This window comes from Mixophyes fleayi, chromosome 10, assembly GCF_038048845.1.
Source record: "Mixophyes fleayi isolate aMixFle1 chromosome 10, aMixFle1.hap1, whole genome shotgun sequence".
NCBI classification, from domain to species: Eukaryota; Metazoa; Chordata; class Amphibia; order Anura; family Limnodynastidae; genus Mixophyes; species Mixophyes fleayi.
The window spans coordinates 33,943,757-33,957,041 of NC_134411.1; the positions used below are offsets into that span (position 1 = coordinate 33,943,757).

At 43.5% G+C, this 13,285-nt stretch overlaps 1 protein-coding gene across 1 annotated transcript; it reads right to left on the reverse strand.

The window, feature by feature from the left end:
• Window positions 1-871: 871 nt before the first annotated feature.
• On the reverse strand, window positions 872-13,063 carry LOC142103955 (astacin-like metalloendopeptidase). The gene is made up of 10 exons (XM_075188358.1): window positions 13,000-13,063; window positions 12,246-12,314; window positions 10,846-10,986; window positions 9,986-10,103; window positions 9,093-9,271; window positions 8,235-8,316; window positions 7,694-7,821; window positions 6,788-6,903; window positions 5,244-5,469; window positions 872-1,126 (listed from the first exon to the last, which is right to left on the reverse strand). Exons 2-10 carry the CDS (start codon window positions 12,253-12,255, stop codon window positions 1,119-1,121), a joined length of 1,008 nt encoding a protein of 335 aa, XP_075044459.1. The 5' UTR covers window positions 12,256-12,314; window positions 13,000-13,063; the 3' UTR covers window positions 872-1,118.
• Window positions 13,064-13,285: the final 222 nt, after the last annotated feature.

Sequence of the window (13,285 nt, forward strand, 5' to 3'; positions counted from 1 at the left end):
GCGCTAGTGAACAAGGATTTCACAGCAATATGGCATTTTTTGCATAGGAAGAGATTGTTGATTTGGTGGATGGACTGATCCGGAAGGATAATATTCTAGTCCCAGCAGCCTGTGTGGTAAAACAATGTACAAAACAGAGAAATGTCCATGAGATATCTAAGTTTTATATCTAAGTTTTAATATCTATAAGTTTTATGATATGACCAGTAGGTGGCACTGTTCTGTGGTAACCCGTATTTTTCACCAGCAAAGGAAACACTCTCATTATCTGAGCAGCAGAAAATAGGAAAATAACGCCAACAATAACCTTTTAAATGAGCATGATATATTTATTATACCTTTAATAAGGAGACACAATGCTATATTGAATTCTCATTTTTAAGTGGGCTTTATTATACTTTTGCTTTGATCATGTGTATACCTTATAGAACATCATATTTGTTTTGACAGTTAAGTTTGTTTATGCAACTAATGTCCACAGTGTGTGAGAATAAATTAAATATTTATCATGTATGTGAGACAGGTTAAGCAGGATTGAAAATTTCTGGCAGCATAAAATGTCGTTCATAGAAGTAGACTGCCATCTTGTGGTTCATTTTGGTAATACATGTAATGCTTGCAGCATGTAGAGTTGTCCGTTATATTCTCATTTCGAGACTAAAAGACATAATTTCAGTGCCAACATTTTCCTGTTGCCTGTCATGGACACTTTGAATTCGTGTAACCATTCCAACCATATATACTATGTATATTCCTAATGGTACACAGAGTAACAAACCTTAATGGACATAGAACTCACATTAAAACATCACAAGGCCTATAGCACAGTAACATTAATTTACCATAATAATGACTATTATATTATGTGCTCATTATAAAAACATTGCTCGTTTCTTTTTGCCTTTATTGATTACACATCAAATACTAAAATGTATTGTTCTTTATTGAGTGTTAGAATGTAACTGTAAATGAAATGAATATTCACATATAGAAGGTGGTGATGATGAGTTTTCTCTGTCACTAGATTTTGGTAACACTTCTCTGTCGTCTGTTCTGTGAGGTTTTTCTTCTAAGCTTTGTGTGCTGAGGATCACATTGTAGAACCAGTTCTTGTTGCTTTACGAGACTGCAATAGAATAAAAGGGTGATGGTTAGTACCCAGGGCCTGATCAACCACTAGGCTGACCAGGCTGCAGCCTGGGGCGCTGGGTCCCGGGGGGTGCTGCCCTGTGGGTATTTTTTTTTTTAAAAAAAAAAAAATAATTTTTTTTTAAGTTTTTTTTTTTTTTTTCTTCATTCATTTTTTTTTCGGGGTGGGAGAGGGGGGGGTCGCCGCGGGGGGGGGGGGTGGAGGGCTCGACAATCAAAATCAATGGTGGTCAGTGGTTAGCAACACACAGCCAATCGCCAGGCTGCCTGTTGCTGTGCAGCAGACAGGAAGCAGGATGTCTTCACTTCCTATCTGCTGATCTGAGGAGAGGAGCGACGCTGGCACAACTACAGGTAATTGAAGAGGGGAACTGCCCTGCATATCTATAGGGAGGGGGGGGGAACTGCCCTGCATATCTATAGGGAGGGGGGGGGAAACTGCCCTGCATATCTATAGGGAGGGGGGGGGGAAACTGCCCTGCATATCTATAGGGAGGGGGGGGGGGGGAAACTGCCCTGCATATCTATAGGGAGGGGGGGGGGAAACTGCCCTGCATATCTATAGGGAGGGGGGGGGGAACTGCCCTGCATATCTATAGGGAGGGGGGGAACTGCCCTGCATATCTATAGGGAGGGGGGGGGAACTGCCCTGCATATCTATAGGGAGGGGGGAACTGCCCTGCATATCTATAGGGAGGGGGGGAACTACCCTGCATATCTATAGGGAGGGGGGGAACTGCCATGCATATCTATAGGGAGGGGGGGAATTGCCCTGCATATCTATAGGGAGGGGGGAACTACCCTGCATATCTATAGGGAGGGGGGGAACTACACTGCATATCTATAGAGAGGGGGGGAACTACCCTGCATATCTATAGGGAGGGGGGGGGACTACCCTGCCTATCTATAGGGAGGGGGGGAACTGCCATGCATATCTATAGGGAGGGGGGGAACTGCCCTGCATATCTATAGGGAGGGGGGAACTACCCTGCATATCTATAGGGAGGGGGGGAACTACACTGCATATCTATAGAGAGGGGGGGAACTACCCTGCATATCTATAGGGAGGGGGGGGGAACTGCCCTGCATATCTATAGGGAGGGGGGGGGGAACTGCCCTGCATATCTATAGGGAGGGGGGGGGGAAACTGCCCTGCATATCTATAGGGAGGGGGGGGGGAAACTGCCCTGCATATCTATAGGGAGGGGGGGGGGAAACTGCCCTGCATATCTATAGGGAGGGGGGGGGGGAACTGCCCTGCATATCTATAGGGAGGGGGGGGAACTGCCCTGCATATCTATAGGGAGGGGGGGGAACTGCCCTGCATATCTATAGGGAGGGGGGAACTGCCCTGCATATCTATAGGGAGGGGGGGAACTACCCTGCATATCTATAGGGAGGGGGGGAACTGCCATGCATATCTATAGGGAGGGGGGGAATTGCCCTGCATATCTATAGGGAGGGGGGAACTACCCTGCATATCTATAGGGAGGGGGGGAACTACACTGCATATCTATAGAGAGGGGGGGAACTACCCTGCATATCTATAGGGAGGGGGGGGGACTACCCTGCCTATCTATAGGGAGGGGGGGAACTGCCATGCATATCTATAGGGAGGGGGGGAACTGCCCTGCATATCTATAGGAAGGGGGGAACTACCCTGCATATCTATAGGGAGGGGGGGAACTACACTGCATATCTATAGAGAGGGGGGGAACTACCCTGCATATCTATAGGGAGGGGGGGGGACTACCCTGCCTATCTATAGGGAGGGGGGGAACTGCCCTTCATATCTATAGGGAGGGGGGGAACTACCCTGCATATCTATAGGGAGGGGGGGAACTACCCTGCATATCTATAGGGAGGGGGGGGGGAACTGCCCTGCATATCTATAGGGAGGGGGGGGGGAACTGCCCTGCATATCTATAGGGAGGGGGGGGGAACTGCCCTTCATATCTATAGGGAGGGGGGGAACTACCCTGCATATCTATAGGGAGGGGGGGAACTACACTGCATATCTATAGAGAGGGGGGGGGAACTACCCTGCATATCTATAGGGAGGGGGGGGGGGACTACCCTGCCTATCTATAGGGAGGGAGAGGGGGGACTGTCATGCATATGTATAGGGAGGGAGAGGGGGACTGTCATACAAATCTATAGGGTGGGAGGGGGGGGGGGCTGCCATGAAAATCTATAGGGAGGGAGAGAGGTTGATATGTATGAAGGAGGGCAGAGGAGGGGGGCTGATATATGTGACTGGGGGAGTTTTGATGTGACGGGGGGGGAGGGGGATAGCTACAGAGTGGAGGTAAGGAAAATAGCTGCAAGGGGGATGGATGCAGGGTGGGAGGTAAAGAAAATGGCTGCAGCAGGGGTTAAGGAAAATGGCTGTGGGGGGGTTGTGGTTAAGGAAAATGGCTGCAGGGGGTATTTAAAAAATACAGCAGCTTTGGGGGGCAGAATCTCATGATTGTGTGGTGGTCACATGGGTGGTCTCAGCAATCACTAGAATACTAAATATTAGCGAGATGGGGCTGGTAGAGGTTTGTATTTGATTGACAACAAATATTCAGATATTGCTTATATATGCCTGTCCAATGGGGTACTTTTAGCTGGCCATAATGGAGTGTTTTGTTTTAACTAAAGGGCCTAATCATTCAGGATTTGCATTATAATACATTTTTGCATTTTCAAAACAGGACGCCAACTTTCCAGAAGCCAGCGAGAGGATAACAAAGTTGGAAGAGAGAAGAGCAAGAACAGGTAAGAGACAATGGCGCAATCTGTCTAAATTTGAATGCTGGAGAATACACCTGAACATTCATATTCAGGAGTGTTTCTATACACCTATATATTCGGAGGAGGGGGGGGGGGGGGGGCGCTGCGGCCATATTAGCCTAGGGCGGCCAGAACCCTTAATCAGGCCCTGTTAGTACCCGATAAGAGTTTATTGATCACATTCTATTTAAGGATAATATTTATACCCTTCTGTGCCATAGACATACTATGCATGCCAAGTTGGCAGTATTAAGCTGGTCACATGCCCAGGACCGAACTATACGCCGCTGAACACAGCAACGTCCAATTCATCTTCCAGCGCAAAGAACAGTCTACAGTCTACGATTTCATTGGCGGACCAGGGAGGGGAATGGACGTATGTAGGTTGTCAGTGTACAGTAAGGACGTGACAAGCTGAGTGCACGCAGCAGCGTCTGATTCAAGCCTTGGGCTTCTGTAAGGTACGTGATTTTCAGTTGTATCACTTGCACCAGATATAGGTCTAGTCTAAGTGCTGATTACTAGTGATGACGGCTGGGTATGTATGCTATAACATGTGTTTGCATTTTAAAATGCATTTTATGCACTTTAGACATTCATAACAAAAATGCACAATACGTTCGTTTTGTGTGACTTAATGAATCAGGCTCTTAGTGTTTAACTTATTCAATTCCAACTAATGCTTCTGTTTAAGCTTTGTTTGGAGTCAGTCTTTAATCTTTCATGGAGGACAATAGAGACGTATCTTATGTATATGTTATGTTTATTAGAAGCACTGACTCACTCTAAATATGCTCAAAAAAAGGTCTCTAGTTAGAGTCGGGGTATGATAATAAAATGCTACTTTAAACCAAAACAAACTATATCTGTATTTAACTAATATAATAACATAGCTTATTATAAACAAACCTAATGCAACACGTCACTGAACACTTGCATTGTTCATGATAGAGCACAAAGTAACAGTAGTTAAGGTTTCAGATTAATGGATATTAACCCCCAACAACATGTCCCTTTTCTGTGACACTTTTTCTATGGTCAAAGGGGATGTGGCCTATGGTTCATGGGCGTGGCCACCAGGATGGTGCGTGTTTGGTCACATAGGGGTATGCTTGAGGTCAGATAGGTGTACTGATTATTAGTTGCACATATTGTCAGGCATTCTATTATAGGATCGTCACTGAAACCATGGGCGGTTTGGACGGAGACTTTCCCTAAAACACTGTATTAAATCAGGTTATAACGTATCCCCTCAGGCACTCCAGTTCCATTATATTGTTATAAAGAAGAGACTTGTATCTCCTTGTAGAGTCTACCTGTGATGTACGAAGCTTTGAAGCCGGTGGCGGTAACAGAGCCGTCGGTGACAAATTCCACCAGCATTTCCGGGCTGGAGGACGCCAGGGACCGGAGCTGTCCCGTTCCACATGACTTGTCTAGCAGCAGAGGGGACAACCGGCTGGGTCCATCAAACACTCTGATATAATCTGCGGAACACCCGGCAGAGGGCTGGACGTCGAACGCCAGAAACTGCAAGTTAACCTGAAACAGAGTTTTAAGCGTTATTATAGACGCAGCATCTGGATACTTTATATGCTTATTATAATTGTTCATTATACAAACAGATCCCTCCTGTTTGCACAGTCTATAACGTACAAAGGAAAGCACCATCTTGTCACTAGGAAAAGGTACTGAGAACAATGACCTGGGGCTAGATTTACTAAACTGCGGGTTTGAAAAAGTGGAGATGTTACCTATAGCAACCAATCAGATTCTAGCTGTCATTTATTTAGTACATTTTACAAAATGACAGCTAGAATCTGATTAGTTGCTATAGGCAACAAACATCTCCACTTTTTCAAAGCCGCAGCTTAGTAAATATACCCCTAATGTGATATTGTTATCAGTGAAACAATGAGAAAATCTTAGTTGATCTGGGGAAGGAATAGATCCTCGATATTCTTCTCTGTAATAAGCCCGGACAAGCTAAATAATGTTTACTGCAAAAGAGATGTGACAAGGGGCTGGGTCGGGTCTTAGGGAGCCTAGTGTTATATGTCTATGGGCTTCAGAGCTGATCCCCAGATTATAGAAACAGGTTTAGGTGTTTATCTATAGGAAAAATTGGAAGTTTTTGATGGATTTACTGATTTTTTTTCCTGCCTTGTGTTTATATCATTCAGCAGAGCTGTTTACTTCTGGTGCCCTTGGATATGACACAGATCTGCTCTGCTCTCCACGTTGCATACTATCCAGAGGGCAGATGAATGCTGAGCACAGGGTCAAGAAACGTAAACACCTTTATAACGCTGTCCCGTGAGTTAAGGACATGGCTGAAAAGCAGAGATATCAGCAAGTGAAAAAAAAAAATCAATGTTATTAGTTAAAGTTGCTGGGGTGCGTGTGCAAACCAATAAGTCAGAGTCGTCTACAGGTGAAAACCTGGTCCTTCTGGTGTAACAGTGTGGCTGGTCATCCTCCCTTTCCCAATCTATAAAACAATCTCCCCAAATAAGTGGCCCCGAGTCAGGGGCTGGCGCCCCATCAGGCACCAGGGTTGAGGGGGCACATAAACTACTGAATGAGTGACATAATGTGTCTTTATTGTCCCCGCGGGGCCCCCTTACAATGCGACAGCCACTAACATGGAGGGGCTGCAATCGGCGGCTTCTTACCAGTGAAGTTGCCGCGACTCCATCTTGGTAATGGGCAGGGAGTGCGGCGCTGGGCTATGATGTCACAGCCACACTGTACAAGAGGAAAACAGGCTGCACCTGGGGTGCTCAGGGGCCACGCACCGGCCCTGCAGGAAGTATGATCTGGCCTCCCCGAGCAGTGTAACCTGATTATCTATAAATACCTGGAGTCTGGGGCTACGAAGGAGCCAGGTACAATTGTAGTTATTTGGGTAATCCGATGGGTATGATGCCGAGGAGAAGACGCCTTGGTTAGCGGACAGTACGGAGGAGCAAACATCTGCGGAGGAAGAAGATCGAGAACAGTGTCAGAGTTCAGGGCAGTTACACTGCTTAACATATAAATGTATTCAGCACAAAGCAGGAAACAATTATCATTGATCGTTTCAGCAAGGTGACATCCCGTTCACATTTTGCTTTTCACAACAAGGCAGCCAATCAATTCAATGGGAGCCAGTGACATCACCGAGGCATGCACAAGGCAGTCCATCAAATTAATGGGAACCAGTGACATCACCGAGGAATGCACAAGACATCCAATCAAATCAATGGGAACCAGTGACATCACCGAGACATGGACAAGACATCCAATCAAATCAATGGGAACCAGTGACATCACCGAGACATGCACAAGACAGCCAATCAAATCAATGGGAACCAGTGACATCACTGAGACATGCACAAGGCAGCCAATCAAATCAATGGGAACCAGTGACATCACTGAGACATGCACAAGGCAGCCAATCACATCAATGGGAACCAGTGACATCACCGAGGCATGCACAAGACAGCCAATCAAATCAATGGGAACTAGTGACATCACCGAGACATGCACAAGGCAGCCAATCACATCAATGGGAACCAGTGACATCACTGAAGCATGCACAAGGCAGCCAATCAAATCAATGGGAACCAGTGACATCATTGGAGCACGAGGCCCTATGTCTCAGTGATGTCACTGGTGTCTCATGAATGGATAGGCTACTCAGGAAAATTTGTTCAGGTCACAAAATGGCTGCGCCCGCTCTGTTTAGGTGACGGGTCCGTGATAGGACTTTACACACACTTACTGCAGTTATATAGTCTATTAATCTTGGCTACATCCAGGTTGCTCAGTCCTAATCTCTGTCCGATAAGTATCGCATCCTTGGGGATCGGCTGGATGGTTTGTTTGCGATAATCAGTGGTGAAGGCAAATCTGTAGAAGAGAAAAAAATCAGGACAGTCCCTGGCAGAGCGGTATCAGATCCTCCATATTATGTGTAGCATAAGGTGCTGTACTCTTGGATACAACACAGCACTGCTCTGCTCTTTGACTTCAGATATAATTTCATATGTTCTATATCTACACTAATGGTGGAAGTGGGGGGTATACGGGGTATGTCATACCGCCACCTCTCCTACTGCCGTCATTGTTACACTATCACATCCCAGTCACACATTGGTCATACCGCTACTTCTAAATTTCCACTTCGCCTCCTGATTCACACTCTATTACACGGCCAATTTTGCCTATGAAGTATAAAGTCTGCCAGAAGGCGCAGGAGAATAAACTGTGTCTTTTTTAAGGCAAAATAAATCTCGTTCACTCGGTCTGTCTGTGACACTTACTTCCCATAATGCATCACAGATGAGTAATCATATTCCAGACCCAGGTTGTTGGTGTGAGTTTTGATAAAACTGGCGTTGTATTCTGCGGGGGGTAAAAAGCGCTGTTAATAATGTCTTAAAATAAAACCAACAAGTTTCCAGAGACAAATATGCAAATCTCAGCTCTTTCCGTATTTAATAATGCGGCGAAAAGATCAATAATGATCCGCAACTCGTTCTAGATCCAGCGGGCAGAATCTCAATTTATAGTCTCACAAAATAATCTTTTCTTTTTCTCTAGTTTGTTAAAGTCAACAGTAAATGTAAGTAGATTTCTCTGCCACGTGTGTCTGCTAGTCAGGGAAAACAATTATCTTTAATATCTGCATGGGGGTAACAGAGCGCTCTGCTGATTTAAGATGAATTCATATCCACAATTAATAATAACATGATTTTGAAAATGATTGCTTTAATTGTTTCTTCTGATGCCTTATGGTTAAAATAAAGTACTTAAACTTATCACGTTCTTTGCAACAATAACAGTTAATATAACCACGGCTGGACAGCTTGGGGTTATAATGGCTAGCTGCCAATCTCGGTCGTAACAATTTCTTTTTAGGTAAATATATACATATTGGGGGCTACTTTGAATACGATACTACACCAACAGGTGCCTTTTTTTCCTTCTCGTTCTATTTCCTAGATTTTTACATTTGTGGTACTGTCCGAAATTTTGAAGGAAGGCTCCCACCTCCCATGGAGGGAGGGGTTATGGTGTATATGAATTATTGACACAAGACTAACAATTTCGAACTGAGCGCCATTGTGTATTAAAGACTCTATTTCACACATATACATATATATATATATATATATTACCAGGGAGGATGTTTGTCCACAGTATCTTGATGTACGAGTCACGGTCACTTCGGCAATGCTCGTGTTCGAATCCCAGGACATGGTTCAGTTCATGTTGTACGACCCCGTTATACAGACAGCCCCCTATCTCCAGCGACACATCCTGCGGACCCCCGGAGCGGCCCATAGTTGACCAACAGCTGAAACCAGTCCAAAGTGGCTTGTTAATTAAATTAAAGCACATAGCAACAATTATATTCTGCCGTCGAAAAATGTACATATACAATTATGGTTCCATTACTGAAAGAGTTATAATCCCAAAGATATGACCGATAAATTAATTACAGTAGGGGCGCGGTACGTCTCCAAAATTTTATCTTCACAGATGAACCTTCAGATTACTTGGCATAGGGGACCATTGATAATAGCCTAGAACTCACATTTCCTCCCAATACTCTTCTTATCCCAAATTGCTTCCCTTTAACTAACCTGACAGCTGATAACTGCGGACTATAGCACATGCAAGTTCATGCGTGCAAAACAAGCAGAGATGTCTCACAAACGTGTTTCACATTTACTTTACAATTAGGAATAAACACAGTAATAAAACAATACTGGGTAATACAGACAGACAGAGAGGTATGAGGGCCCTGCTCACAAGCTTACAATCTAATGGGTCAATCTTTGTATCGATAATTCCGTTCATGGATAAATGCTTGTCCTATAATATAAATATGTTAAATATCTATATAGAATAAATCTGTATCTGCCCCTCAAATCAGGGCCTGATGCAAATTTGGACATGTGAGTTGGAGAGCGTCCTAGACAAAGCCTACATAGAATGGGAGGAGAGGGGCATCTTAAAAATATCCTGCCCGGTTATACTGTGGTGGCCCGCGGCGCTCGTTACTCACCCATAATCAGAGATGATGTTCAGGTAGTCGGCCTCGTTCGTACGCGGCGTGAAACGGACGCAGGTTAAAGTGAAGAATTCCCGCATGGCCGATTGGATGACCGATCTGTCGTTGGCAGCTGGTTACAGAGGAGGAAAAGTTTGAAACAATGAGAACCGGATCCTTTTCAATCACATTTTACATGTAAAGGAGATAGCACAAAGTAACGGGGGAAGTTATTGTACTAGAAGGCAGGAGAAATAATTGTATATGTTAGATGTAAAGACTTTCATTTTCTGAATAGTACTAGAACAGTGATAGAAACCAGATACACTTCAGGGGCCAAATTTGCGGACCTCTGGCCTTCAAAAAATAAGCAAATCTGACAATAAAGTAGGACGGAGCTGGGGGCCACGGGTGAAGGCGCGAAGGGCCACATGTGGCTCTTGTGAGGCCCGACTGCTGGTTTACACTATATATAAACACCTTAAGACAGGATCCTTTAATTTGATGTACACCATTAAATATGGAAGGGGAGGAGATCTCCCCTTTAGCACTGTATTCATATTACGCCATCTAGTGATCAATATTGGAACTTCTCAAACAACTGACGACTGTGTGTAAACAACTTATTTAGCTGTTGCTCGAGAGCACCTCTGTCAAGGAGAGAATGAAAACGTAAATGCTATTACATAAACGTAATGTTGTTGGAGAGCAACACGGCCAAATAAAGGGTTATGGTTGTTTTATTCTATGTCTTATACAACTGATGTATCATTATGAGAAGCAGGTATATTATACTGGATAAACACATAAAACATTCTCTAAGGCAATATGCATAAAAAAACAAAGTCCTGTTAATCATGGTAAAGGTCACTCACAGTATTGGAAATCCAATGTGTACGGTACATAAACAAAACCATCTGCAGACTTCGGCCAGAAGCAGTTCCCAGCCGGACAGCCGATAGCGCTGCGCCCCGATTTCACCGCGATGTCTCCATGACGCAGAAATTTCCGACTCCCTGAGTAAGAGACAGAAGACAGCGATAGGGTTAGAGATCCTACTCAGGTTAGTTTACATCCATAGGTGCAGCCAAAGTGATCATGCAAATGCCATAAGGTCCAGTTGTAGTGGGCTCTACTTGCTTACATGCATGGGCCGAGCCGGTCCCAAAGTGGGCTACCTTGTGCTTGGTCACCTTCGTTTTTTTAACCTTTAAAATGTTCCTAATTGGCTGTTAAGTCGAGTCTGGCTCCCTGGCTAAAATTGCCAGCCCTCCCCTGCTTACATGAACAGATACAGTGGGCCTATAAGACATAGACCAGATGTAATTAAAGTATTACAGCAGTGAGTAAGTAGGCTCTAAATGTTGTCAGATTGGTGATGGAGTGGAAGTGGGTAGCAGCCCCCTTCAAAATTGTGCTAAGTGGGCCATGGGGAATGTTCATTCTTACTCCAAAAAAGTCCTGTAAACCCCTGGTAACATCTTGATTTCCACTTTGTAAAATAGATGTGGCCCATCAGATTGGGGGTTGACTGTAGATATAGTAGTGGTTGTACAGATGGAGGGGTTGGCTGTAAAGATTGGGGAGTGGTTGTACAGATGCGGGGGTTGGCTGTAGAGATTGGAGTAGTGGTTGTACAGATGGGGGGGGTGGCTATAGATATTGGGGGAGTGGTTGTACAGATTGGGGGGCTTGGCTGTAGATATTGGGGGAGTGGTTGTACAGATGGGGGGGGTGGCTGTAGATATTGGGGGAGTGGTTGTACAGATTGGGGGGCTTGGCTGTAGAGACTGGGGACGTAGCTAGATGGACCAGGAGGAATTGGTCTATTTTCACTTTTTATTCGAAACATTGCATCAGAGAAAAGTAATAACCTGCAGATTTTCAAATATCGCAATCAATAAACAGTGACATTGTCTAGTTGATTCCTGCCCATGGACAAATGCTTATATTCCTTGTAGCCAAAAATAAGAATAAATATGTTAAACCATCCCTAGACTGTAAAAGGTAGTTGTCGGAGAGGCTCTAGATCCCCAGCACTGGCTGAGAGCCGACAGTACATGTCCTTCAAGCCACATAAATTATTAAAAAGAAATTTAGTTAAAAGTAAAAAATCCATCTGCAATGAAATATTTATAAATATCTCCCACTAAAAATAATTCGGAATATTAGCAGAACAGATGGAGAGGCAGATTATTTATAATATATTTGAATGACTAATTAACTCCATAGAGATTGTAAGCTTTTGGGACACAGATGTTAATACTTCAGTTACCTTTGTTCATCCTCTCTATGGTACTCAAGACATCTTCATGTGGCGGAGTATTAATGCTGCGCTCTGGTGCTATATAGAAAGGATAAAGCACATTAAATGTCTCTGACATTTAGAATATTGTATAAAGCGCCTGCAGACAATGCATTATCATGGACGAGTCACGTTATACGTTGTAGACAAACACACAAAATACATAAAGAACAATGCAAAAGAATTGTAGAAAAGTCCATCAGCAATCTACAGCATAATACAGAGCAGTGAGACCAGTGGAGGACAGATCCCTGCAGCCAGGTGGGAGCTGTACTGCCGATGCCTGATCTCAGCAGATTCCCTGACACCTCAGAAGGTCCAACTTGCAGATTGGCTGCTACAGATGGGGGAGAGTTCATGAATCCGTGCTCAACAAATCAATTTAAGTTATAATTCATTCCCATTACATTTTCCGAAACGTCACTTCTAAATTTCCACTACGACCACTGTATATATATATATATATATATATATATATATATATATATATATATATATATATATATATATTAATATCTATCGCATATCTATCATCTATCTATACAGTTGTTGAAGTGGGGGTGTATGTATATACCATACCAACACTTTCTGATCATATACAAGGGGGACATTTAATGGTGACATTTGTTGTGATCTAAACGAATCCCCTACACAGTAGGAAGGAGCACACAGAGGTTCAAGTAGTGACAAAAACATAAAAATAACTGTGTTCCACTTTTCTCACCTCGTAATTCTTTAAAGTCCTGGAGACCCGGTGGTAGCTGAAATATAACAACCAGTCACTGCGAGTGCTTTTATATATATATATATATATATATATATATATATATATATATATATATATATATATATATATATATATATACACATATACATACATACATATATATATATACACATACACACACACACATATATATATATATACATATACACACACACATATATATATATATATATATATACACACACATATATATATATATATATATATATATATACACACACAT

Excerpts from the sequence above, each read along its gene's own strand:
- LOC142103955 (XM_075188358.1), bottom strand. Across the intron at positions 10,104-10,845 it reads CACATTGGATTTCCAATACT|CTGCCAACGACAGATCGGTC; the intron begins GTGAGTGACCTT and ends CTCTGTAACCAG. Across the intron at positions 5,470-6,787 it reads TTCGTAGCCCCAGACTCCAG|GTTAACTTGCAGTTTCTGGC; the intron begins GTATTTATAGAT and ends ACTCTGTTTCAG.